At 44.7% G+C, this 26,469-nt stretch overlaps 1 protein-coding gene across 1 annotated transcript in view; it reads left to right on the top strand.

Annotated features, from left to right (window-relative positions):
• Window positions 1-26,469, top strand: part of ARHGAP31 (Rho GTPase activating protein 31) — a 148,491-nt gene that overhangs the window by 74,637 nt on the left and 47,385 nt on the right. The window contains 2 exon segments of the mRNA XM_029577962.1: window positions 11,866-11,968; window positions 19,765-19,909. Of these exon segments, the coding sequence (XP_029433822.1) occupies window positions 11,866-11,968; window positions 19,765-19,909 (248 nt within the window).

The raw sequence follows: 26,469 nt of genomic DNA, 5'->3' as shown, positions 1-26,469 counted from the left end.
GGCAAACAGGCTTTGTCGAAGTCCAGGCTAAGGTTGGGGCAGGTTGGCAATCCAGAAGAGAATTCAGTATCCAAGGTTAGGGTCAGATGCAAGAATCAGAGGCGGACAGGCAAGACACGGAAGGACCAAGACACAGAGGCACCAGCAGGGCAAGGCAGGGAATCAGAAGGCAAGACAGGGCATGGAAAGATAGCAACACGCACTGCAAGGCAGGAGGACCTGTTGCTGAAGCATCTGCTTGAAATGCAGCTGGGGCTCAAGTATCCAGCCACGTGATGTCCTCAGTGTGCACATGCAGTGTAGTTTCCTGCCGCGGGGCCTTTAAGATTTGCCGCATCACATGTGTGCGCTTAGGGAGATCCAGGGCAGGTACAGCATGGAGGCATCCCAGTCGAATTGACATCGGGGGCACTTGAGGGTAAGTGCAGCTGGTCAAGGGGGCCTTCCCGCGGCCGGTCAAATTTTACAGAGCCTACATACGCCGTATGTTGCAGGGAAGAGATACCGGTATTTTATAAAATGTGTGTATATCATATGTGCAGGTTATAAAATATTAGCATAGATCTGCTCGCGGCCATTTAAGTGCATATATGCCGCCACGCGCATTTATTTGAAAGTTATCCTCCTTGTTTGAATCTGGGCAGGAGCCGAGAGAATGTGGCAGGGTTAGAGCAGGGCAGTCAGATGGTAATCCTGCAGGGCTGCAAAGCAGTCTGATTTTCAGAATATTCCCAATGAATATGCATGATTTATATTTGCATACGGTGGAGGCAGTGCATTCAAACTATTTCATGCATATTCATTAAGGATATCCTGAAATCCAAATTGGCTTGCACTCCTTCAGGACTGCAGTTTGACACCCTTGGGTGCCCTTATTTTGAGTGGAGCAGTGCTCAGTCTTTTATTATTTACTTATTGTTCACAGAGCATTCAAAATGGGTATCAGGGGACCTGCAATGTAAATCAAGCACAGGGCACAGAAATTAGGTGATACACTAGAAAAATGGGTCCAGTTGAATGAGGTAACTTCCTGTGCACATCTGGAAGGCAGAGAGCTTCTTTCCCTCTGCTTGTCACCAGTCTGAGACTTACGGTTAGCAGAAGAAGGAAGCTGTTGGTCTTCTTGGGAGGCCTTCCCAGTGCAGTCAGGATTCAGAGCTGAAGCTCTGGGAGGATGAGATTTGACCACAGGCTCTGGTGGAATCTGCTTTGTTTGAACAGACGGGCAAATATCTGCTGGTGGGGGGGGAAAAAAAAAAAAAGTCAGGAAAGGAACCACCTCCACAGTGAGGAACATTTCCATCAGGGAGTTTGCTAATTTTCCCTTGGCACTGTTCAGAGCACAACTCCTCAGTAACCACTGGGCAAGTGACCAGAGATGATAGTTTAATTTCTCAAACCATTCCAGGAGCCGGACTCATGCAGCAGGTTATACAGAAAACAGCAGTGACAGAGACTTTGGTTACGCAATGTCTGTCCTCAAATCACCACTGAAAATCTTTGCTCTAAGCCAAATCAGCAGGAAAGGTCACACGCTCTGCTTCTGGATTTTCCAGTTACCCCATGGGCCCTACTGAAAAAAAGACTGCTCCACAAGCTAGCCCGGTGGCTGAGCAACAGTCCTGTGTCCACTGCCTTGTGGAAGACCAGGGTTCGATTCCTGGGCTCAGTTCCTGGGCTGACTGGGACTGGGGTTGATGTGGAGGCAGGATTCATAGCTCCCCTGAGGGGAAGGGAATCACTGCCATTAAACGATGATGATGAGTACTGTCTGGGGCTGGTGTTAACTGGGTTCCTGGGGTGGGAGTCGGGGAGGGGGAGGGGGGGGTCTGTGGCCCTGTCCGAGGACTATCACATCGATGGCTAGGCTGAGTTGGGAAGGGGATATAAAAAAAAAAAAGGTAGGGGTGAATGTCCTGGGTAGTTGTGAATGAAGGCTGATGGTGCCATAACCCAGTATTAAAGGCCTCTTTCAATTGATCCAAAAGAAGCAGGAAGACGTTATAGTTCTTACTGTGACTCCAACATCGCTCTAAGCTTCAACAGCAAGAGGAAATGTGGAAAAAAGGATTCACACTCACAAAGAGGGGAGTAGCTGGCTTGTTACGGCGGTTACTACCCCAAATCAAATAAGCCTGATACTTCACTTTCAATGCATATCCAGCATAGTTCTCTGCTTCAACGGCAGGGGAGAAGAAAAACGGATACTTCACACATCCAGCAGAGCTCTCTGCTTCAACGGCAGGGGAGAAGAAAACCTGATACTTCACGCATATCCAGCATAACTTCAACGGCAGGGGAGAAGAAAAGAGGGTTCGCACTCACAAAGCGGGGAGTAGCTGGCTTGTTACGGCGGTTACTACCCCAAATCAAATAAGCCTGATACTTCACTTTCAATGCATATCCAGCATAGTTCTCTGCTTCAACGGCAGGGGAGAAGAAAAACTGTTACTTCACACATCCAGCAGAGCTCTCTGCTTCAACGGCAGGGGAGAAGAAAACCTGATACTTCACGCATATCCAGCATAACTTCAACGGCAGGGGAGAAGAAAAGAGGGTTCGCACTCACAAAGCGGGGAGTAGCTGGCTTGTTACGGCGGTTACTACCCCAAACCAAATGTGCCTGATACTTCACTTTTGATGCACATCCAGCATGGCTCTCTGCTTCAACGGCATGGGAGAAAGACTGATACATCACACATATCCAGCATAGCTCCCTGCTTCAACGGCAGGGGAGAAGGAAAAACAACCAATAAGGGCTGTATAACATAGTCTGGGTAAAACAAATAAGCATGGATGCAGCTTGCTTATTGCGGCGGCTACTACCCCTACTACCCCTAACTAATCAAGCTTGATATTTCACTTGGATGCAGCTCCATCACTGCTCTCTACATTAAAGGTGGGGGTGGAAGGGAAATAGAACCAAGAGCTAAGAGAAACAGATAAGTATGGGAGAAAATATGTGTGAAGCTTGCTGGGCAGACTAGATGGGCCATTTGGTCTTCTTCTGCCGTCATTTCTATGTTTCTATGTTTCTATGTTCTAAAAAAAAAAAAAAAAAGGAGACAATTTCCCGTTCTCTTCCTATGGAAAAAAAGTTTTTGTTGAATAAGACCCTTTAACTTATTCTGCATAACATACATAATGATATAACAAATTAGATTTACATAGTAATGATGGCAGAACAAAGGACTAAATGGTCCATCCAATCTGTCCAGTAAGTTTCATATGGTAGTAACTGCCGCTCCGTGCTGGTTACCCCCAAGCCTTATGTTAAGGGTAGTTATATTTACAATCAGACAATGAAGTTTAAACATGCTTTGCTTTTGGTCTTGGCTGTAGAAGCAGTCCTGTGTTGTTTTTTTTTCCTCTGATGTCTGCATATCAGTATCTGTAAAACTCAGGGCCCAGTGTAGGCTGTCATATGAATCCAATTCCCTTTTTTTCTCCCGCTGACAAAGTAGAGAGTGATGTTGTAGTTGCACCAAAAGCATCAAGGCTAATTTAGTTAATGGTAGTAATCCCCATGTCTTCTGAATAAGGGTAGTAACTGCAGCTCCATGGAGGTTACCACCATGCACCGTATTCTGCATTTTCAACCTCTAATCCCTAGAGATCCACAGTGCTTATCCCATGCCCTCTTGAATTTGTTTACTGTTTTCATCCTCACCACCTCCTCTGGAATGGCATTCCAGGCATCCACCACCCTCTCCCTGAAGAAATATTTCCTGACCTGAGTTGTTCCCCCTGAAGTTTCATTTTGTGACTCCTAGTTCTACTATTTCCTTTCCAACGGAAAAGGTTTGAAAGTTTGTGCACCATTAAAACCTTTCAGGTATCTGAAGGTCTGAATCATATCTCCCCTGCACCTCCTCTCCTCCTTCAGCCTCTCCTCGTAAGTCTTCCGATACAGACCCCCATACCATTTTGGTTGCCCTTCTCTGGACGCCTTCATCCTGTCTCTATCCTTTTTGAGATATGGGCTTTAGAACTGAACACAGTACTCCAGATGAATCTTCACCAAAAACCTGTACAAAGGCATTATCTCCTTTTTTTTTGCTGTTTATTCCTCGCTCTATGCAGCCTCGCATTCTTCTGGCTTTACCTGTCGCCTTCAGATCACCAGACACTATCACCCCAAGGTCCCTCTCTCTGTCCATGCACATTAGTCTTTCATCCCCCATCACATACAGCTCTTTTGGACTACCACAGCCAGATGCACGACTCTGCACTTCTTGGCATTGAAACCCAGCCGCCAAATCTTCGACCACTCTTCAAGCTTTCTTAAATCACTTTTCTTTCTCTCTTCTCCTTCAGGTATGTCCATTCTGTTGCAGATCTTAGTATCATCTGCAAATAGACAAACTTTACCTTCTATCCCTTCTGCAATGTCTCTCACAAAGATATTGAACAGAACCAGACCCAAAATTGAACCCTGTGACACTCCACTTTACACTGTTCTTTCTTCAGAGTAGGTACCATTTACTATTACACGATGTCTCCTATCCGTCAACCAATTTGCAATCCATGCCACCACCTTGGCGCCCACTCCCAAGCTTCTTATTTTATTCACAAGTCTCCTATGCGGGACCGTATCAAAATATCAATCAGATTTGCCTGACATGATCTTTCCCTAGCGAATCCATGCTGCCTAGGGTACAGTAACCCACCAGATTGTAGATAGTTTACTATTCTTTCCTTCAGCAAAGTCTCCATTAAATTTCCCACCAACGAGGTGAGGCTAATCGGCCTGCAGTTTTCAGCTTCCTCTCTGTTACCCCTCTTGTGAAGCGGGACCACCACAGCTCTTCTCAGTCACACGGCATTACTCCTGTTTCCAGGGATCTATTGAACGGGTCATTCAGCGGACCTGCCAGCACATCTCTGAGCTCCCTCAGTATCCTGGGATGTATCTCACCCGGTCTTGTCTGCTTTCACATTTCCTAGCTCTTCCCATACATTCTCTTCTGTAAATGGAGTTTTGTCTACCCCATCCCATTTGCTGACCAGCAACGGGTCCTTCTCCAGTATTTTGTTTAGTGAACACCGAACTGAAGAATTTGTTTAATATTTCTGCCATTTCTTCGTCTCTCTCTACACATTGCTCCTTTCACCTTTCAGTTTCACTCTACCACTTTGGGCCTCCGTTCTTTCTCTGATATATCTAAAAAATGTTTTGTCACCTCACTTTACCTCTTGGCAATCCTTTCTTCTGTTTGATCGTTCGCTTTCCTCATTTCTTCCTTCGTCTCCATCAGCTTCACCAGATATTCTTCCTTGTGTTCCTCTATTTGAGATCCTTTATACTTCCTGATTGCTGTTCTTTTAGCCTTTATTTTTTCAGCCACCTCCTTTGAAAACCAAGTTGGTTTCTTTTTCGTCTTGCTTGTGCTTACTCTTCTATCATATAGATTTGTTGCCTTTGTGATAGCTTCTTTTAATTTGGCCCACTGTTCTTCCACCTTTCCATTTTCTCCCAATCTCCCTCCAGGTATTTCCCCCACTTTGCCAAAATCTGTATTTTTGAAATTCCAAACTAGTGTCTTCGTGTGACTTCTCTGCATCATGTTCACAATGTCAAACCATACCGTCTGATGATCGCTGGTGCTCAGGCGGGCACCAACCCGGACATTAGAGACTTTATCACTATTAGTGAGCACTAGGTGGAATCCATGGGATCCATACCATTTATTTGAACAGAGCTCCTTGAAAGGCATCCACTATCTCTGTACTTCTCCTAGGTTCTGCAGAAGGGATACTTCAATCCACATCCGACAGATTAAAATCTCCAACGAGCGACACTTCTCCCTTCTGTCCCACCTTTTGGATGTCTTCGATCAGATCTCTGCCCAGTTCTTCCATTTGCGTTGGGGGGCTTGTAGACCACACCAATGTAAATGGAAGCACCACCATCTTCTTTTTTTTTTTAGGACGGTCCATAATGCTTCTTCTCTACCCCACGTCTCTTGCATTTAAGTTGCTTGGATATTGTTATTGACACAGAGAGCTACCCCTCCCCCTTTTCTGTTCTCTCTGTCCTTCCTTAACAAGTTGTACCCCGGGATGGCTGCATCCCAAACACGAAACTCAGTGAACCACGTTTCCATAACAGCAGCAATGTTCAAGTCTCCCTCCACCATTAAGGCCTGCATCTTGGGATTTTAGTGTCCAAACTACGAGCATAGTTTGCTGCTCTTCCTTGTCACCTTTTCTGATTTTTTGAGTTGATTTTGTTATTTTCACTTCCACCTTCCTGTTTCACAGGGGTGGGGGTGGCCACCTCCACCCTCTAGTTTAAATGCCTAATAATTTATGATCGGAATTTCTCGCTTAGCATCCTCTTTCCTGCCACAGACAAATTTAGGCCACCCTTACCATATAACCTTTTACTGCTCCATACATGGCCCCAGCCTCCAGTGTATCCAAAACCACTTTCCTTATACCATGTTTTGAGCCATGTATCGAAGTTGTCTATATGGCTTAGCCTTTCCTTCCTCTTTCCATGAACAGGTAACACTTCTGAAAATGCAATACGTTTTGCCATTTATTTATTTAAAAACTTTTTTATACCGGCATTCGTAGGACACATCATGTCGGTTTACAAATAACTGAGAAAGGAAAGGAAATTACAATGAACAGGGGAGGGGTTAACTGGGTGATATACAAAGTAGAGGAGAGGAGAGTCAAACAGGCAGCGTTACAAAAGAACCAGTATACAAGGTTAATTGGCATGTGCACTTGGGATATTTAGTATATGAAACTTATTTACAGTAGGACATGGGCAGGTGCACGTAGGAACGATTAAAGGGGGGGGGGGGTAGTGGCCATTCTTCTTCCCCAGATTCTGGAAATCTCTCTGTACAGTTTGGATGCTATTTGTAGCAAGGTCATTGGTTCCCAGATGGATGAGAGCATCGATAGCTGAGTCCTTGCTTTCTTCTTTAATTGTATTGACTATCTCGTTTGCACTTCTACCAGCTAATGATCCTAGAAGGCATTTAAAAACTTTGTTCCCCTGGAACAAAACTTCCAGCACAAGAATCTTTCAATTATGAATAATTTTGATCATTTTCATGGGGTTTTTCTGTGCATTGGGTATCTATCTTCTTTACTGAATTGTATTAAGTTAAAAAATGTTAATTGACATCATTTGTCCAGCAGCATAATAAACCAGCCCCCGGCTATAAGACCTGGGATTTTTCACATTATACTTGTCCTATGTAATTATATATTATAACTAGTAAAGAGTACTCACAGAGTGAAGGGATAGCTGCCCTCCCAGACCCCAAATTCTTACCATCTCTACTATTATCCTTACCATGGTCTGCGTGAGGTCCCTCTGTGAAGCATCTGCAGAGTAAAAGACTTTAGACCACTTCAGCCACCAATCTGTGCCACCTTTTCAGCAGTAACCGAACGGGAGTGTACAGTGCAGCAAAGCCAACAGGCAATATAGTGAACACTGATCTGCTGCTGCTAATTTAGTAGGGAGTGAAATAATAATACATCCATTATCACCGTATTTACATGAACTAGCAAGGGAGTGAGTGTAGAAAGTCAATGATAAACCGTGCGGGAGGAAATATTTCACCTCCTTGCAATTCACTGTTTTAGTTCATAACATAAACACTTGTGCTAATTCGACCGCTTTTTGTGTTTGTTACCATGTGTCCAATATATGCTAAAGCATTTTTCTAAGTTCATAACATAGAAATGTAGCATATAACAGCATATAAGACCTATCTGGTCTGTCCAAATTACTTCCTGTTACAATGCCACAGACAACAATTCATCTCTGATGTTCCCTTCACGTCTTCACAACTAGGACTACTCTGTGCTTATCCTGGGCTTTCTTGAATTCTGGGACTGTTTTTGCCTCCACTACATCCACTGGAAGGCTATTCCAGGCATCTATCCACCTCCTTTTCTGTGCAGAAATAATTTCTATTATTACTGTTTAGTCTACCCAGAGCTTAATTCCGAGGGTTCATCCTGGAACACTTCTTTTCAGACTTAAAGAGACAGTTGACTTAGGGAATAGCACTGCTATTACTGGCATCAGTAGCATGGGATCTTTAGTGTTTGGGTACTTGCTAGGTATGTGTAGTCTCGATTGACCACTGTTGCAGACAGGATGCTGGGCTTGATAGACCCTTGGTCTGACCCAGTATGGTAATTTCTTATGTTCTTAACCTTTCCCCTTCAGGCAGCCTGCAGGGAAGAGGAGACAAGAGGGTGAGCCTGGAGCACAGAGAACAGCCACTCTACTCCCTAACCCTGCCCCTTCTCTCCTCTTGTCCCTCCTCTCCTCTCCTCTCCTCTTATACAAGGAACAGGAGGAAGAAGGGCGATACTGAAGTAGATGCTGCAGAGCCAAAAAAAACCCAATTAAAAAAAAAAAAAAAAAAGGATTGATTTAACACAAGTTTGAAACTTATGAGCAATACCCTGAGACAAGAGCAGCGACGTGGGCCTTGAGGTTTTGTAGACTCCCCTCCAACTCACTTTTTGTCTACAATTAAGCCCTGAGTCTACCGCCTTTGAATCTTCCAGGACCTTCTGTTCTAAAATGTTCTTTTCATTGAAAAATATTTATTTCTTGTGCATTATTCATGCCTTAAGGAGGCAATTTTCAGACTTCCCACAGCTGCAAAGTGTGTAGGGATTCTTTACCTGTGGTCTTTACACCAGTTTTCAAAGGAAAAAAAAAGTGTAATTTTACTTTGAAAAATGTCCCAGAGATTCACACCTGCTTTTTTTGTACTCATATTTTTTTCCCCTGACCTAACCCTGCCCTGGGAATGCCTCCAGTACAGTGAGGGTTAAAAGTATGCATCTTATGGAACTATGCACATACTTTTACCCTCCCACCCCCCATAGAGGATGAACAATTTACAGATAGCAGATTTATGCTCTCTTAAGGTATTTGAATGCCCTTCTTATGTCCCCCCCCCCCCACACACACACAGAGCTTTCCTATATATATATATATATATATATATATATATATATAGATAGATAGATAGATAGATAGATAGATATAGATTTAGATAGATAAATAGATAGTTAGATAGAAGTCCTTAAGTCTCATCTCATAGGGCTTTTGATGCAAACTCACCATTATACTGTTGTTGCTCTTCTCTGGACCATCACCACCTCTACTCTTTCTACGATATTCAGCTGTATGGGTTTTTAGGCCAAAATGTATGATTTCAATAGCCTTAGTCACATCTTTTTTCTACTCATTTCTGGATATTGAGTGCTGGGTAATCACAGACCCACCACCATGGTGCCTGCCACCCTTTCAGGCCTGACCCTACATAGCTTTTTAGATCTAAAGAAGTCAGGATCTCCCAGGCCAGTAGAATTGACTCATTTTAGTATTAATAAATAAGACTCCATTGAAATGGGTGATTTGTGGCATGAGTCTCTGGCATGAGTCTGTCTGTGTTCTTGCTTCACCAGTATCCATTTTGCTATGAACAATGAGCAGCGTGCAAGATATTTGTCTTGCGCAGTCAGTCGTTATCATTCCCATTGTGGTACACAAAACACTCGCTGTCCAAGCACTGGTTTGTGCAGATGCACCATTAGCATACACTAAGGCATGCTGGAGTGTACCAGAATGACTTGCTAGTGATTACTGAATAAGTTGGTGGTCGCTTCTGAGCCTGACTATAAATGGGACTGTTTACTGACAGGTTTCATTTGTAGCTCCAGGTGCTGCAGTAGGGAATAAATCCCTACGGAAAGAACAGAACAACTACAAGAATACATTTTCCATGCATTAGCCAGAAGTGCTTGAAAGCCCTTCTAAGGCAGGCACTTCAACACAGCTGATCCCAAAAGTTATGTGAACATTTGAACTTTAGACTTATTTTTGTCTGTATGTTGGGGTAGATTTGGGTCTAGCTTCCCGATAGCCATTTGGCTCCTGCTGGGCCCTACAAGGGAGCATCTGGCAGCACCTGGGGTCCCCAGTAGGGGTGGGGAAAGAAATAATGGCTCTTGGCACATGCAAGCACCATAGCTACAGGGGTAAATAGCTTTTAAATAAAGTACATTTTTACCTCTTTTGGACCTATGTGCAGTGTAGCTGAGATGCAGGGGGTCTCTGACTTTGGTTACTGTACTGTACTCCAGATGTAGTTAGCAGGGGTTCTCTGTAGTGCTGATGCAGCGGGCAGATTTGCAAATGCAGCACACCGAGAGAGGGGCGTTTTGGCTGTAGGAGGAACACACAATAATATTTTTTAGAGCAAAAGTCAGATTTGTCATGCAAAATATATGTTATTAGCAAATTCAATTTAATGTTCTCTTTTTTTTTTTTCCTTTGTGCTTTCCTGGTAAACGTGACTCACTTAGATGATGAACAGTCAGCTCAGAGGAAACTCTAGAACATTTTCTTTGAAGCTGCAGGAATTCTGTGAATTTCTTTTCTCCCATTTCTTGCAGAATATCTCCAGAGCATCTTTGTTTTAGGGCTGGGCATTTTCTGTCCCGTCTCCTCATGGCTGGAGTGGAGTCTTACTCTCTCCCTGGCTGGCTACGCTGCTTCAAAGCAGGGACAGGGGCCCCAGTATCTTTTCTCCTGCTCTAATAAAAGAGGTCTTCAACTTGGGTTCCCACTGGCCACAGAGCAACGAAAATATGAAAACTGACCAAAACGTAGAGCCATTGTGTGCAAATAAGTCTCATGAATATTCATTGCAGACATCTCTTGATGAAAGGACCTCTGTGTAGCAGTTTGAGACTCCAGCTCTAAAGCTTCTGTGGACAGTTCATTGCAGCCATTAACAGGAAAACTGTAAACAGAGAAAGTGAGATACTGGAGCCAAAATAAGGGACAAAGCATAGTGGCAAACAATAAGAAATGGTAGCAAGGAGAGCCCCAAATGTGCTACTTCACATAGCCAGCAGTTATAGTGGGAGCAGGAGAAGGCATGTGTCTGAAGAGAGAAGTCTTGATGGCTTTGGTATGAGTGAGGGGAGGTTTGCTATTGTAAAGTTTGTGAATTGATGGGTTGAAGGCAGCTGGGTGGGCAAGGCCTTGCGTGATACGTTCTTGCCTGGCCTGCTTCCTGGTCTTCACATGGCGAGACATCGTGTAGGGTGGCTACAGCAGTCTGGTGTGTATAAGACTCCCTGCACTGTCATGACCATTCCTGGAGCAGAGTCCTAGTAGCCACATTGATAGAGAGACGAAGTCCTCTGGATAGCACAAAGTTTTCTGCTGGGAGAAGTTGATGCGTAGAGCAGTGGATTACAGAGAGTTGAGTAGAAATGTGGTGGTCTTCCGAAGCACTGCCATTTTAGGAAGCCCTACATATGACATCTGAAGATGTGGCGCATGCGGTTTCAAAATCTCATGCACATCACTTTTGGATAAATCTCATATTGGCCCAATGAAAGGTATCATAGCCCATAAAGAATCCAGATCATATGTAATAAATGCTGAAGGTAGCACTATGCAAAGCCCAAAGTGTTGCAATCTCTTCTCCTCACATTTAAAATGGTTTGAAGTTTTTACAAATTTCCTGGAGAAACTGTTTGCAGAATAACTTTATGATTGCTCTGTCAGTTAACACGACTGGGAAATGATCTGCACTTGAAGTCTCGTGACATTTAGTACCAGAGCAACACTTCAGCATAGATCTCAGGTTAGCAAGCATTATCTACTCTGGAAAGGTAATGCTTGCTCTTTCATTTCCTATCCCTGTGCCATCTGTGTTATCCTCAGGGCTCAGCACAGTTACTATTTAAGGATAATTATTCACATCTTAGAAATACACTTTTTCTTATTCTGCATTGTACTCCATCTTTGTGTTTGCTGACTGTCATCTTTCTGTTGGGTTCTTTTTTTAGTTCCCCATGTACTGAAGAGCTGTGCGGAGTTTATTGAGACTCATGGCGTCGTGGATGGCATCTACCGGCTCTCTGGCGTGACATCAAACATACAAAAACTGAGGTAATGGGCAGGCTGCCTGGGAGGTACTGGGAGCATGGTTCAGCGTAGAGGTACAGTGTGACGCGCTGATTGCATAAGTAAAGATGCCAATCCCAGTGTCAATCTCGGTCCCAACACAGGTTGGTCTGAAAATTCCACTTGCAGAAGCAACTTAATTACACAGTAGCATACAGGCCGATACAGAAAGAAACGCGGGAGAGCGCATAGGCCAGTGTCCTGGGCGTGTGATCTAGTAAATAAAAATATGCTAATTAGGGCCCGCGGTAAAAGGCGCTGCGGCGGCTGTCAGCGGGTTTGACAGCCGACGCTCAATTTTGCCGGCGTCAGTTCTCAAACCCACTGACAGCCACGGGTTTGGAAACCGGACGCCGGAAATATTGAGCGTCCGGTTTTCAACCCGCCAGCCGCGGGCTGATTCAAAATTTTTTTTTTTTAAATTATTTTTTACTTTTGGGACCTCTGACTTAATATCGCCATGATATTAAGTCAGAGGGTGTACAGAAAAGCAGTGCTGGCAGAAATTAATGCCTACCTTTGGGTTGGCGTTAATTTCTGAAAGTAAAATGTGCGGCTTGGCTGCACATTTTACTTACTGTATCACATGGGAATAACTAATAGGGCCATCAACATGCATTTGCATGTTGCTGGCGCTATTAGTTTCGGGAGGGTTGGACGCGCGTTTTCGACACGCTATTACCCCTTACTGAATATCTTCCACGGGGCTCCAGCGGTGAACTAGGCCTGCGCGATCGGCGCTGAAGCCCGTCGGGGTAAGGCCTCTTGTTCCGCTCACCCCGATCGGGCTCCCTCGCCGATCGCCGGCCCGTCGCTCCAGCATCCACTTACCTGAGAGACCGCGAGTCTCTGCCTCCAGCCAGCCGCCATCGGAGCTAAGTAACGCCGATCTCGCACAGCCTCGACCCGAAGCACGAGCCCTCGCCTCTAGCAGGCCCCCAGCAGAGCCGCGAGCCCTCGCCCCGGACCACCCACGAAAAAGTCGCGGCGGTGACGTCAGAGGCGCGACCGGCGGGCTATTTAAACCACCACTCTCTGCTCAATCCTCCTTTATCTTCCACGGGGCTCCAGCGGTGAACTAGGCCTGCGCGATCGGCGCTGAAGCCCGTCGGGGTAAGGCCTCTTGTTCCGCTCACCCCGATCGGGCTCCCTCGCCGATCGCCGGCCCGTCGCTCCAGCATCCACTTACCTGAGAGACCGCGAGTCTCTGCCTCCAGCCAGCCGCCATCGGAGCTAAGTAACGCCGATCTCGCACAGCCTCGACCCGAAGCACGAGCCCTCGCCTCTAGCAGGCCCCCAGCAGAGCCGCGAGCCCTCGCCCCGGACCACCCACGAAAAAGTCGCGGCGGTGACGTCAGAGGCGCGACCGGCGGGCTATTTAAACCACCACTCTCTGCTCAATCCTCCTTTATCTTCCACGGGGCTCCAGCGGTGAACTAGGCCTGCGCGATCGGCGCTGAAGCCCGTCGGGGTAAGGCCTCTTGTTCCGCTCACCCCGATCGGGCTCCCTCGCCGATCGCCGGCCCGTCGCTCCAGCATCCACTTACCTGAGAGACCGCGAGTCTCTGCCTCCAGCCAGCCGCCATCGGAGCTAAGTAACGCCGATCTCGCACAGCCTCGACCCGAAGCACGAGCCCTCGCCTCTAGCAGGCCCCCAGCAGAGCCGCGAGCCCTCGCCCCGGACCACCCACGAAAAAGTCGCGGCGGTGACGTCAGAGGCGCGACCGGCGGGCTATTTAAACCACCACTCTCCTGGCGCCGCGCGCCGGGCGTCGCGCGCACGAAGGAGCGCGACAAAGGGGCCTGCCCCTTTGTTTCGCCCCTTCGTTTCGAACATCGCTTCCCCGAGCTGCATCACACCAATACTGCACTAGAACTCATCCAGCATCCACTCATCATTCAATTCAACCCACTATCTCAGCATCCAACCAGCAGCCTCAGCATTCAACAGCCTCAGCATTCAACCCACTGTCTCAGCATTCAACAGCCTCAGCATTCAACAGCCTCAGCATTCAACAGCCTCAGCATTCAACAGCCTCAGCATTCAACCCACTGTCTCAGCATTCAACAGCCTCAGCATTCAACAGCCTCAGCATTCAACAGCCTCAGCATTCAACAGCCTCAGCATTCAACCCACTGTCTCAGCATTCAACAGCCTCAGCATTCAACAGCCTCAGCATTCAACCCACTGTCTCAGCATTCAACAGCCTCAGCATTCAACCCACTGTCTCAGCATCCAACAGCCTCAGCATTCAACCCACTGTCTCAGCATTCAACAGCCTCAGCATTCAACCACCTCAGCATCCAACCAGCCAATTCAGCAGTCAACCAACAGCCTCAGCATTCATCTAGCAAAAGATTACACAACCAAACATATCATTCAGACCTCCTTAAAGAACATTTCCACAATCTATTACCGCCATAACGTCATAGGACACCTGATTCTGACTACACCATCAAAGTCATCTCCCTCATACAACCATGTTGCAAGGACACCCAATACATATATTACATCACTACTCCTTCTCCAAGATGAAGCCTACACTAAGATATCAACCTATAACCCGTAGAAATCTAACTCCGGTAATGATCTCACCAGTCACACAATTACTTGGTTTGGCTCTATTCACCTTATCACTCTTCAATGCCCAATCAATCACAAAAAAAACCCACATCCTTAATGACCACCTGCTAGATACTAAACCAGACATCTGTGCCATCACAGAGACCTGGTTAAAATCCTCAGACACAGTCCTAATAAATCAATTGCCTACACAAACATATGATGTCTTCTCCTTACCCAGAAAGAAAAAGAAAGGAGGAGGTCTCCTTATAGCTGCAAAAAAACTTTTTAACCTCAAGCAACAACCTATCTATACTATACCCAAACTTGAGGTAGGCTTATTCAAATCGAAGTCACTTCAAATCCTACTCACCTACGCACCTCCTGGACTTTTAGATCAAGATGCCTCTCCCATGATAGAGGTTATAGCCAAATACCTAAAACTAGACTCTCCTGCCATAATCATTGGAGATTTTAACCTCCACATTGATGCTAGTCCTCGATCGACCAACTGTGATGCTTTCCTATCAGCACTTTCGGACATGGGCTTCAAACAGCACATTAACCAACCAACACATAAAGCGGGTCACACTCTTGATCTTATCTTCACAAATTCTAATCTTTCCCCACTCTCACCCCCCTTATGCCTTCCAGTCCCATGGTCAGATCATTTTATGATCAACTCCACCTTCAGGTCATTGACAGGATTGACCACACCTCATCAGCCTACAACTCTATACTACAGGAAAACTTGTTCTTCAGAAGATCTTGGCAAATCCCTGATCAGAAATCTCCCAAACTTGGATCTTTCAAATCCCAATTCAGCTATCACCTCATGGCAAAACATCACTGAAATGATAGCTAACGAACTATGCCCAATGTCAAAAAAAATTATAAACCCCTCCCATAAAAATAAGCAACCGTGGTTCTCTAATGAACTCCGCACTCAGAAGCAAAATCTAAGACGGAAAGAAAAAGAATGGAGGAAGAACTCTAATCCCCTCACTCTTTCCATATACAAAACTACTCTCCACCAGTACAGATCAGCAATACTTCGAACAAAAAGAGATTTCTATGCTCACCGCATCCACGATATGCTGTATGATGCGAGGGCCCTCTTCTCCTATGTTTCGGAACTGACCAAAACAGCTCTTCCTAACATCCCTGACGATACAGCTCAATCAAAGGCCAATGACCTGGCCTTATTCTTTCAAAATAAAATCACCAATACCCTGGCCAGATTACCTGTCAACACAAATCCTACTCTTCCGGACACAGTTCTCCTACCAAACTCAGACATAAGATTGGATTCCTTTGATTCAACCCACACCTTAGAGGTAGAATCGCTGATAAAAAGAATGAAACCTTCGACCCACCCACTGGACCAAATACCCTCCAAGTTACTGATCCTCATCCCAGAATACATATCCAAATATCTAGCTGATATCATCAATTGTTCCCTTACACAAGGAACATTCCCGGACGCACTCAAATTGGCCACGCTCAAACCCATACTCAAAAAATCCAACCTGGACCCGGAAGACCTCAACAATTACCGTCCCATATCAAATCTCCCATTTGTATCTAAGATCATGGAGAAAATTGTAAATAAGCAACTTTCAAATTACCTAGAAGACCACAATATACTTCACACGTCACAATATGGTTTCCGAAAAGAACACAATACGGAAACCCTCCTCACCTCCCTCCTGGATCAACTATATATTGGTTTTGATAAAGGACAGTCATTTCTCTTAGCCCTCCTCGACATCTCTGCGGCTTTTGATACGGTAAATCACAACATCCTCCTAAACCGACTCTCAGACATAGGAATTACAGGCTCAGCCCTCAGATGGTTCGAATCTTTCCTCAGTAATAGAGGCTATAAGGTAAAAATTAAAAACATGGAATCACCTCATACTAATGCTCCTTTTGGCGTCCCCCAGGGCTCCTCCCTATCACCCACCCTGTTTAATATCTACATTCTCCCCCTCTGCCACCTACTTTCAAACCTCAAACTCAAATTTTATATTTACGCAGATGACCTTCAAATTTTAATCCCTATATCCAAATCATTGGACTCAACACTCAAGTTATGGAACGCTCATCTACAAACTATAAACCACTACTTATCCAGCCTCAACCTTGTGCTCAACACTTCTAAAACCGAACTCTTACTAATTACTCCAGAAGGTAGTCCCATACTTCTCCAATCACAAAATATTCCACATATATCACACGCCAGAGATCTTGGAGTCTTAATCGACAGTCACCTTAACCTAAAGCATTTTATAAAACACACTACTAAGGAGTGCTTTTACAAGTTACAAGTACTCAAAAAACTCAAACCGCTCCTATTCCACTACGATTTCAGATCCGTCCTCCAAGCCATTCTGTTCTCTAAGATCGACTATTGCAACTCCATCCTGCATGGTCTTCCAGCCTCTACCATTAAACCGCTCCAGCTGCTACAAAATGCAGCGGCAAGGATTTTGACAAATACCAATCGGAGAGAGCATATTTCTCCTATTCTAAAAGATCTCCACTGGCTCCCAGTAAACTTCCGGATCCTCCATAAATCTCTCACAATCATTCATAAAAATATCCACCATCAAACCCCGCTTGATCTGTCTCATCCTCTCAGACTGCACTCGACAGCCAGGCCTTTAAGGGATGCTTACAAGGGATCTTTACACGTTCCTACAATCAAATTAGTGCACCACGCAAACATCAGAGACCGGTCATTCTCTACAGCAGGCCCTTCCATGTGGAACGCCATGCCTCCGGACCTCAGACTGGAGACTTGTCTAACAACTTTTAAAAAGAAACTAAAGACATGGCTGTTCAGCCAAGCCTTCCCCACCACAAACTCCATTGCCTGATCTAGAATTGTTCACCACACATCTCTGTAAACAAAACTTTTCCAAATTTCTCATGCCTAATATCCATTAAAGAGAGGTTGGCTCCTAGCCCCCTCCACTGTATATAGTATTTATTCTATTTTATTGCACTTTATATATTTATTGCTCCGTTCACCCCTTCTTTATTTTCCTACTCCAAGTTAAGGCTTCCTTGTTATAATGTAACTGTATGCTCTGTATCTCTTGTTGATTGGTTAATTGTATATTCTACTTAGTTCATTGTAAACCGAATTGATTTGATTTGTATCAAGAAATTCGGTATATAAAAGCCTTAATAAATAAATAAATAAATAAATAAAATAAGGGGTAAAGTTAGCGCGTCGAAAACGCGCATCCAAACGCGGGTTAACGCCGGAGCGCACTGTACTGTATCGGCCTGATAGTAAGTGAGAGTAGATAAAGACCAAAATAGCCCATCCAGTCTATTCAGTAGAGATTCATTCAGTTTAAGTATATGCACACACAAAATCCCCTATGCAACTCAACACTAACTCCCTACTTCTCCCAAGTCTCTTGCCTTGCTTCTCAACCCTTTTCCTATCACTATCTCAAGCATGCCAAAAATCTGCCAAAGTGATGGCCTCCATCTCTTCGCTAGTAGGCCATTTCATGATGTCATTTAGATTTTAAAAAATTCCCTTTCCTTTTATTTGAAGTACGTATCCCTTGCTAAGCTTGCTAAAGTGCTGTGGAGGAAAAAGCTATACAAATGCCTTGCTATTGCTACTAATTATACTGCTGATGTCAGGGACCAGTTCAAACATGGCTCCTGCTTCTTGGTTTAGTGTCTCTATTCAGTTCAGCCATGTGAAAGACCCAGTGAAGGTACAAAATCCAAGAGCAGCGACAGCAGCAAAGACTCTTGCTCTGTTTGCTGTGAAATTCCACCTCAATATGACATTAGTGGCTTTACTTTGATCTCCCAATTCACCCTCACCTTGACTGTGCTATCTGCTTTTGAAGGTAGTTGCCCTCACACCCACACCACTTGCCTCTATAGGCTAGACTGTACACAATTACATACGGTGCCAGCTCTTTAAGAGTTCCAAGAATCTCTGTTGTCAGACCAGACTAAGGAGGTTCCTTGGAGTTCAGTGGAGCAGGTGGCATTACATTGTCAGAACTAAGGTGCCCCCCAGCTGGAAAATACATCATTCCATTGTGGTCAACCCACTTCAAACTGCCTTGATTAGGTAAATATTTGTGGTGATTCAGAGGATCATAGTAATTAGTATTAGGTTATTGTAACTATCAAATTCCTCTTCTGTGGGAAGTTACACAAACTGAGCCTGTTAAAAAGTCTGTCTACTCAGGAGGAAAAATACTGTGTGGCTTAATTATGGGCCGTCTTCATCATCCTAGACCAGAAAGGTAATGGGGGCAATTCTTTGGCTAGCGATAAATAAGCGCAAACAATTGATCAGACTGAACACAAGAGTCATTTTATCATGATTTCTTTAAATTCATCTCTTGTCTCAAAGCACGGTGGACTTTGTAATCCTATGTATTGGGGAAAAGAGTAGTAAATCTCAGAATGCTGAGGGATGGAGATTAAAGACCCCAGGATTAGCCAAAAAATGTTGGTGAGGGTGTGCATGCCTAGTTAAATTTGGTGTCCATTGCCAGCCCAGCGAGGAAGGCCATGCACTCTGAATGGATATGGACACAAGAGGCAACATCTCCAAGCCATGCCGGAGGTGCACAGATCAGATTTTCACAGATTTTTGATCCCATAAAGAATCTGTGCATATTATTCCTCACTTGGCAGATATAATAAGTCTGTCATCATCAGTGCCCTTCAGCCTTCACTGTAATTGCTCACTGAAGCTCTCTGATAGAGATTCACATCTGGAGAATATCCGATGACTGATCTTCTTCGGCACTCCTAGATACAGATTTTCATTATTATAGCCCTCTGTGACAGAGAAGTACTTCTAAAGAAGTTTCCAAGGAGCCAGCTTTATTTGTAGAAGGGCTCTATCTGGCCCTTTGCTATAGTGATCCCTCAACCTTCAACACTGCTGGGTGATTGATCCTTGGCAAAAAGAGATTACTATCTGGACTGCATCCAGCAGTGGATCTCTTTCGGTAACCACTGTCCTTCTGTCATTATTCTAACATGCACCCCTGCATGGCAGAGAGGTAGCTCTGAACAGCGCCCATCTGTTCTCCTTCTGTACCTGCAGTCCCTCAGCTGTTGTCATGGTCGGATATTCTAGCCCAGAGAGGCGGCCTTGGATAGCAGCCAGCAATTCATCTCCTTCAGTGCTGTTGTGTCTCTGTCTGTGTTGTTTCAGGCAGGAGTTTGGCTCAGATCAATGTCCAGACCTGACGAGAGAAATTTACCTCCAGGACATTCACTGTGTGGGGTCACTCTGCAAGTTGTACTTCAGGGAGCTTCCAAACCCCCTCCTCACATATGAACTCTACAAAAAATTCACGGTAAGCCTTTTTGTCCTCAGACACAGCGGGGCACTTGCATGCTTGCTTAACAAAAAATTTTTTGAATGGTATCAGTTTTTGTTTTTACTTCCAGGTATCCATGCTTCTAGGGTTGGAAAAAAAAAATCTCTCTTCTGTTTTCTCTTTCTCTGCATGTCTTTGTTTCACCGCGTGCAGTGGGGTAAAACCAGGACTGGACTCCTGAAAGCTGAAGCCAGTTGGCAACCCTAGTTCATGCAGTCCTTTTTCTTCTATACTTCCTTTCTGTGTGCATACTTTTTCTGACTCAGTTTTCAAAGGGAAATTTTTCTCTTTGAAAATTGGCAGAAAGTCTATGGGTAAAAGTAGCCGAAAACTTCACACTTTTACGTAGTTTAAAAGTTCCCCCCCCTCTTATATGTCACCTACTGTTTCCATCCACTAGAACATAGGTCCCCAAATCCGATCCATAAGAGCCACAAACCAGTCTGGTTTTCAGGATTTCCACAGTGAATATGCATAAGATACATTTGCATACAATGCCACCCTCTCTTTCATTTCTGTTGCTCTGTTTACAGCTCATTTTCTCCAATAGAAAAAGATAGACACATACAGAATGGGGCAGATTTTCAAAGGGTTACACGCGTAACTCCGAAAACTTGTCCCAGCGTGCGCCGAGCCTATTTTGCATAGGCTCGGTGGTGCGCGCAAGCCCCGGGGCATGCGTATGTCCTGGGGCATTGAAAAAGGGGCGGGAAGGGGGCGGGGTCGTGGGTGCGGTGCCGATCTGGAGGCGGGACTGAGGCCTCCGGCACAGTGGCTGTACCAGGGGATGGCGCACCAGCAGCCAGCCGGCGCGCGCAAGATATGCCTGCCAGAGACAGGCGTAAATAAGTAAAACAAGGTAGGGGGGGATTTAGGTAGGGTTGAGGGTGGGTTAGATAGGGGAAGGGAGGGGAAGGTGGGGGGAGCGGAAGAAAAGTTCCCTCCGAGGCCGCTTCGATTTCGGAGCAGCCTTGGAGGGAATGGGGAAAGCCATTGGGGCTCCCCTTGGGGTCAGCGCACGCAAGGTGCACAAGTGTGCACCCCCTTGTGCGCGCTGACCCCGGATTTTATAACATGCGCGCGGCGGCACCGCATGTTAGAAAATCGGGTGTACATTTGTGCGTGCCGGGTAGCGCGCACAAATGTACTCCGTGCGCGCTTCTTTAAAAACCTACCCCTTTGTGTAAGATAGCGACTAATGGACCATTTGTGGTTTTTTTATTGGTCTGTCTTTTTGAGTGAATTTTATATACAGAAATATATATGTAACTCTCCTTTTGTCAGGGGTCACCTTTGGCAGCCGCAGGCGTGGGAAAACACCCTTCTGCAGCCCTGGAACAGATTAAACCTGAGTTTAGTCTAGTGGGGACCTACACAAGCTAGGAGGACTTACAGTAAACAAAATAAAATACAGAGTCCACACCAAATGGTTGTTCCAAAACAGAGAATTTATTCAAGGTCCAAAAAGGAAATAAAGTCTAGGAAGAGCAGAATAAATCAACTAAATACATAAAAAACAGTAGGAAAAACAGCTTCAGTAGCACTAGGCCAGAACAAAAGTATAGTTGCTTTCCACTTCCAGTCTACACAGAAGTCGCATAGGTTAGTCAGTATTCACAGTTTCTCTTTCCTTCACAATTTATCTTCTTGTCAGGGCTTCACCAGTCCAAGCCCACCAAGATCCTTTACGCCTCAGGAGCTTTGATGCAGCACTGAATTTTCCTTTCCTGACACCGCTGTCCCAAGCTGTGGGCTCCCCAAGGCAGAACAGTAAAATCCCAGACTACTGATGGATTTTTGCTCACTTTTAAAACTTTCTTGGGAATTTTTCACTCTCAACTCTTCTCTGGAAGCAGGAAAACATCTCACTCTCCCATCAAGGCTACAGGTCTCAGCCTCAGCACTACAGGCTTCTTGACTCGTGGGAGTCTCTGGTTCTTAAATAGCTGCAGGCCACTCTCTCAGACCACAGACTCTGGTTAGCTCCTCTCAAGTGCTTGTTGAAAAATCTCTTATAAACACCATCCATCTCCATGTCACTTAACATATGTGCACATCTCCAGAAACCTTCCAACTAGGGAAAACTCCTCTTTGTACTCTATAGACCATTTACTTCTGTAGTAAGGCCTGAGGTGCCGTACATATAAGATCCTTTTAAACTATTGTCTCTTTACTTTTTGTATGAATTGCTCCACTTACACATCACTTTTTAATTTGGACGATTTGACATAGACAATTTTCTGTAGGGCACCTTAGGCACTTACTGCATCAACTGCCACAATCCTTGTGTGTGAATATCAGCTTGTTATGCAGATGAAAAATGCGGGCATGCGCTTGCACCATCTAAACGGTGGTGCAGAGTGCACGGGTTGACTGCACACGCGCATCTTTAGAAAATGAAATAAAGGTTTGTGTGCGGTTGCCAGCCGTGTCTCTAGAATGCCCCTTTGTAGCAAGCTTAACGTTATGTGTGTGGAGAGAGTACGTGCCTTCTTCTAACCGGCTGAAAGTCCACCGAGACAGGTTCAGCCATTCTACCCATGTAAAAAACCCCTCCCCCGTTTTACCTGCATTGCTTCCAATAAAATCTTTGAACATTGCTGTTTTCATTATTATACTGTTGCTGGAACGTTATCATTATTATATTGTTGCTATGTGCCATGTGGCTTGAAAAAATTACTAAAAGAAGTTAAAACGGCAACAACTGGAATTTTCTCACCCTCTCCCCTGTGACATGGAACTGATAAACCTCCACATGTTCAGCCTTCCTCTACCCTGCTCCCCTCCCAGAGTCTCCCCCATGGTAGAGGTGCCTAATTTGACTCTACTTCTCATTTCTAGGGGTTTTATGCTATCAGTCTGACTTCATGAAGGGCAAAAGAACATTGGAGGTGATGCTGCCACTTCTGTGGGGCCACCAGCTCGTACAGACTCATTGAGTGTTATTTACTCTCCCTTCGGTGACTTTAATAACCTACAGTATAATAGCACTAACATCAATGCAAGACTAGTTTATTATTGAAGGGTCATCTCTTTTGGGCATCCTACTATAATTTACATAAGGAATGACCTTTGCATACAGTTCAAAGTGTGTTGATGTGGGTGGGCTTTGGAGTTCAAGAGCCTAATTCTAGCGGAGAAGCAGAAGACAAAGAGACCACCAGCCTTGCTGAAACCTTGGTGGTCACAGCTTCTAAAAGTCGGAGCTGCCTCCTCCTCACCCACCATACAGCTAGCCGTGCACTTTCATATGACCGTGGACAGATATACAATAAACACAATTAGAGCCAAACACGAAAATGGAAAAAAAAAATGCATTAAGTGCTCCTCCAGACCTTTCTTAGCTTCTTCAGATTTCTTGTTCCAACCAATCGGACCCACTTGGTAGGCTGCCCTTGGGATCTGGGTTCCAGAGGATTGGTTTATCCTTCTTCATTGTTAAAAGGCTGTTCCTGGTTTAAAGGCCATGACCCAAAATGCTGGTGGGACCCACACCTCTCTCTTAGTGGAACATTCTGCACAGCATCCTGAGGATGAAAGAAAATAATCTTAATTTGAACTCGAGCCACAGTCAGATGCTCAATGCTAACCTGAACTCTGGTAATCATTGGTTGTTAATTTTTAATGGTTCATTTGAAAACGGTTGATTTGCCACCTGCCTTCACCTTGATTTCCCTGAATCCTATTCTGTTTTATTTTGGGGCACATAGCCCTATATTTTAATAGTAAATATTCCAGAGCCCTTATTTAATAAAGATTTTTTCTATAGTTAGAGAATGGGGGGGAAGACCTTTTCATATAAGGGGCCCATGAAAATTAAAACTGCTCCCACTGTCAATGCTGGCCTGTTCTGGGTGAAAATGTTGGCGTGCCGTCAGGAAAAGTGTGACATGAATCAAGTTGCACATGCTGCCAGCCCTTGGAAATAGGACTTGGTTCCTCAACAACTTGTTTTCTGCTCGCGATTTTATGCAAACTCAGACAGTCATTCTAGCGCTGTTTTTTTTTTAAAGACCCAGTAGTTCCTCCTTTCATCTTTTTTTTTTATCCTTTCAGCTCAGTCAGCAAGTGTTGGGATCCTGGCACCTTGAACCTAAATTTGCAACTATCTGGGGATTTTCCACCTATTTTAATAGATCCTCCCTTCCACCATTTCTAGTCTGGTCATTGTAGTGATGGCCCTGAGTCCGGCAGCCACGCACCAGAGAGCTCCTTCCGGATCCTTGTGTCCTCGTGGACTCTAAATGCAACCACTAGGTGTCACTCTTAATGATGCCACAACTTCTCCCACCAGTAGTGGCTGTGAACTCTACCTCTGCAACATCCCCAGCCCCATCCGACCCAGGGTGCAGAAGGCCCGATCTGGGAAATGAACTGGGGAATCTCTGCATAGCAGCACTGCCACAGAGCCATCGGGTTAGCCAGGAAAAGTTCTTTTAATTGGCAGAGCCTTCCCAGATCAGACTGAAATGCCAAAGCAGCATCTCTCAGGGTTAGAACAATGTCCTTGCCTTCTTTTCTTCACTTACCACTACTTTTTGGCCAACTGAAAGGTCTGAGCTGTGAGCTGAGGACATCTCTTCTTGGTTTCTTGGCTGAGACCGAGTACCTGAACAATATGGGAGGGATCAATATCCTGCCACTCGACCCCCACTGCAGACACACAGTGATGTAGTGACCATTGCCAAAGCAGGAGAATTAAACCACTTACTAAAAACAAAACAACACAAAAAAAAACAAAACAACCCAGTCCCAATAGGTAATGAATCTTTCGGCTCCGAAGAGTGGGTTCAGTTCTGGTTTTGGTAGAAAGTGAAGATTGTTAGAGTGATGATATTAAAATGTAAAAGGTTACCTCATGGGGAAGGCAAGCAATGTAAGTGCTCTTGATTAAAATAAAGCACTTCTATCCTTGGGGTTGCAAAGCCGTCAGATGACCAGCCTGGTGACTCTGTGGCAAGTGCCGTGCTCTGCCATTCCAGAACTCAGTTTCATTGTAAAAATTGTAAAAAATTAGAAATAAAATAAATAAAATAAATAAACTCATGGGTTCTATTTCAAGGCCTGGCTTCTGCTCTTCAGATTGGATAGAGCTGTGGAAGCAGCATTCACAGCCCCTGGGAAGGATAAGTCCCAGTCAATGCACATTGGCTCTATGTAGTGGCCAGACTTAAGAGCCCATGATCGCAGGCTTTCAAAGGGAGCCGCTGGTATGCGGCCCTTGGCCATGGACTGTTGCTGCAATACCGCCTGTTGAGATCATTTTTCTGCAGTTTATTAGAATTTTCCTCCGAGAGCGTATTAGATTGACCGAATCTCGTGAGCTGATCTTTGAAGTGGCTGTTCCCCTCCTCTGGAATGCTCTTCCAGAGGAACTTAAAACTGAAACATCTATGGCTCGTTTTCAGAAGCTGCTCAAAGTGTTTTCATTTGCACAGGCTTTTCATGAATAATTTCAAGGACCTAGCTAGGTTCACCAAAGGACAACTGACTTCAGATTGTGGAGTCATCTGATGACACTCCTGTAGCATGATTTTTAAAAAGAGATTCAATTGAAGGTATATAAGAAGTTGCAATACTGGGACAGATTGAGTGTCTTGTCAGTCCCAGCATCCTGTTTCCAACAGTGGCCAAGCCAGGTTACAAGAACCTAGCAAGTACCCAAATATTAAATAGATACCATGGTACTAATGCTAGTAATAGCAGTGGTTAATCCTTAAGTCAACTTGATTAATAGCAGTTTATGGACTATTCCAAGAATTTATCCAAACCTTTTTTTAAACCCAGCTACACTAGCTATTCCAGAATAGCCTCTTTCACCTCACCTTTTAACCTTGCCGATAATCGTGTGGCCTTCCACCTTTCTTAATGTGTGGAATACATCTGGACTGTGCTTCTAAGATGGTATTTTTAAAAAATGTCCATGCCTGTTGTACATTCATAATCTTTGGAACTGAATCTTTCAGCTTTTTTCTATTTTCCTCATTTTATCAAAGTTTCCCTTTTGAAAGTTTAGTGTTAGAGTTGTAGATTTACATATTATCCCCCATTTCAGTGTTTAGTTCAAATTTTATCATGTTATGATCACTATTGCTAAGTGGTCCCACTATCATTACCTCTCTCATCAAATCCTGCGTTCCACTAAGAATTAGATCTAAAATAGCTCCCTCTCTTGTCAGTTCCTGAACCAATTGCTCCATGAAGTAGTCATTTATTCTATCCAGAAACTTTACCTCTCTATCATGTCCTGATGTTACATTTACCCAGTCAATATTGGGGTAACTGAAATTTCCCATTATTACTGCACTGCCAAATTGGTTAGCGTCCCTGATTTCTCTTTGCATTTCATCATCCGTCTCATCATTTTGGCCAAGTAGGCGATAGTATACTCCTATCACTATACTCTTACCCAAAACACCTGGGATTTCTACTCATAAAGATTCTACTGTGCAAGACTCTCTTGTATGATCTTTACCCTGTTGGATTCTGTGCTATCCCGGACATAAAGTGCCACCCCCCCCAACCAAGTTGATCCT

The sequence above is a fragment of the Rhinatrema bivittatum genome, chromosome 15 (assembly GCF_901001135.1).
Source record: "Rhinatrema bivittatum chromosome 15, aRhiBiv1.1, whole genome shotgun sequence".
In the NCBI taxonomy this organism is placed as follows: domain Eukaryota; kingdom Metazoa; phylum Chordata; class Amphibia; order Gymnophiona; family Rhinatrematidae; genus Rhinatrema; species Rhinatrema bivittatum.
Note: the sequence above shows the minus strand (reverse complement) of the source record. Positions and strands in the feature narration are given on the sequence as shown.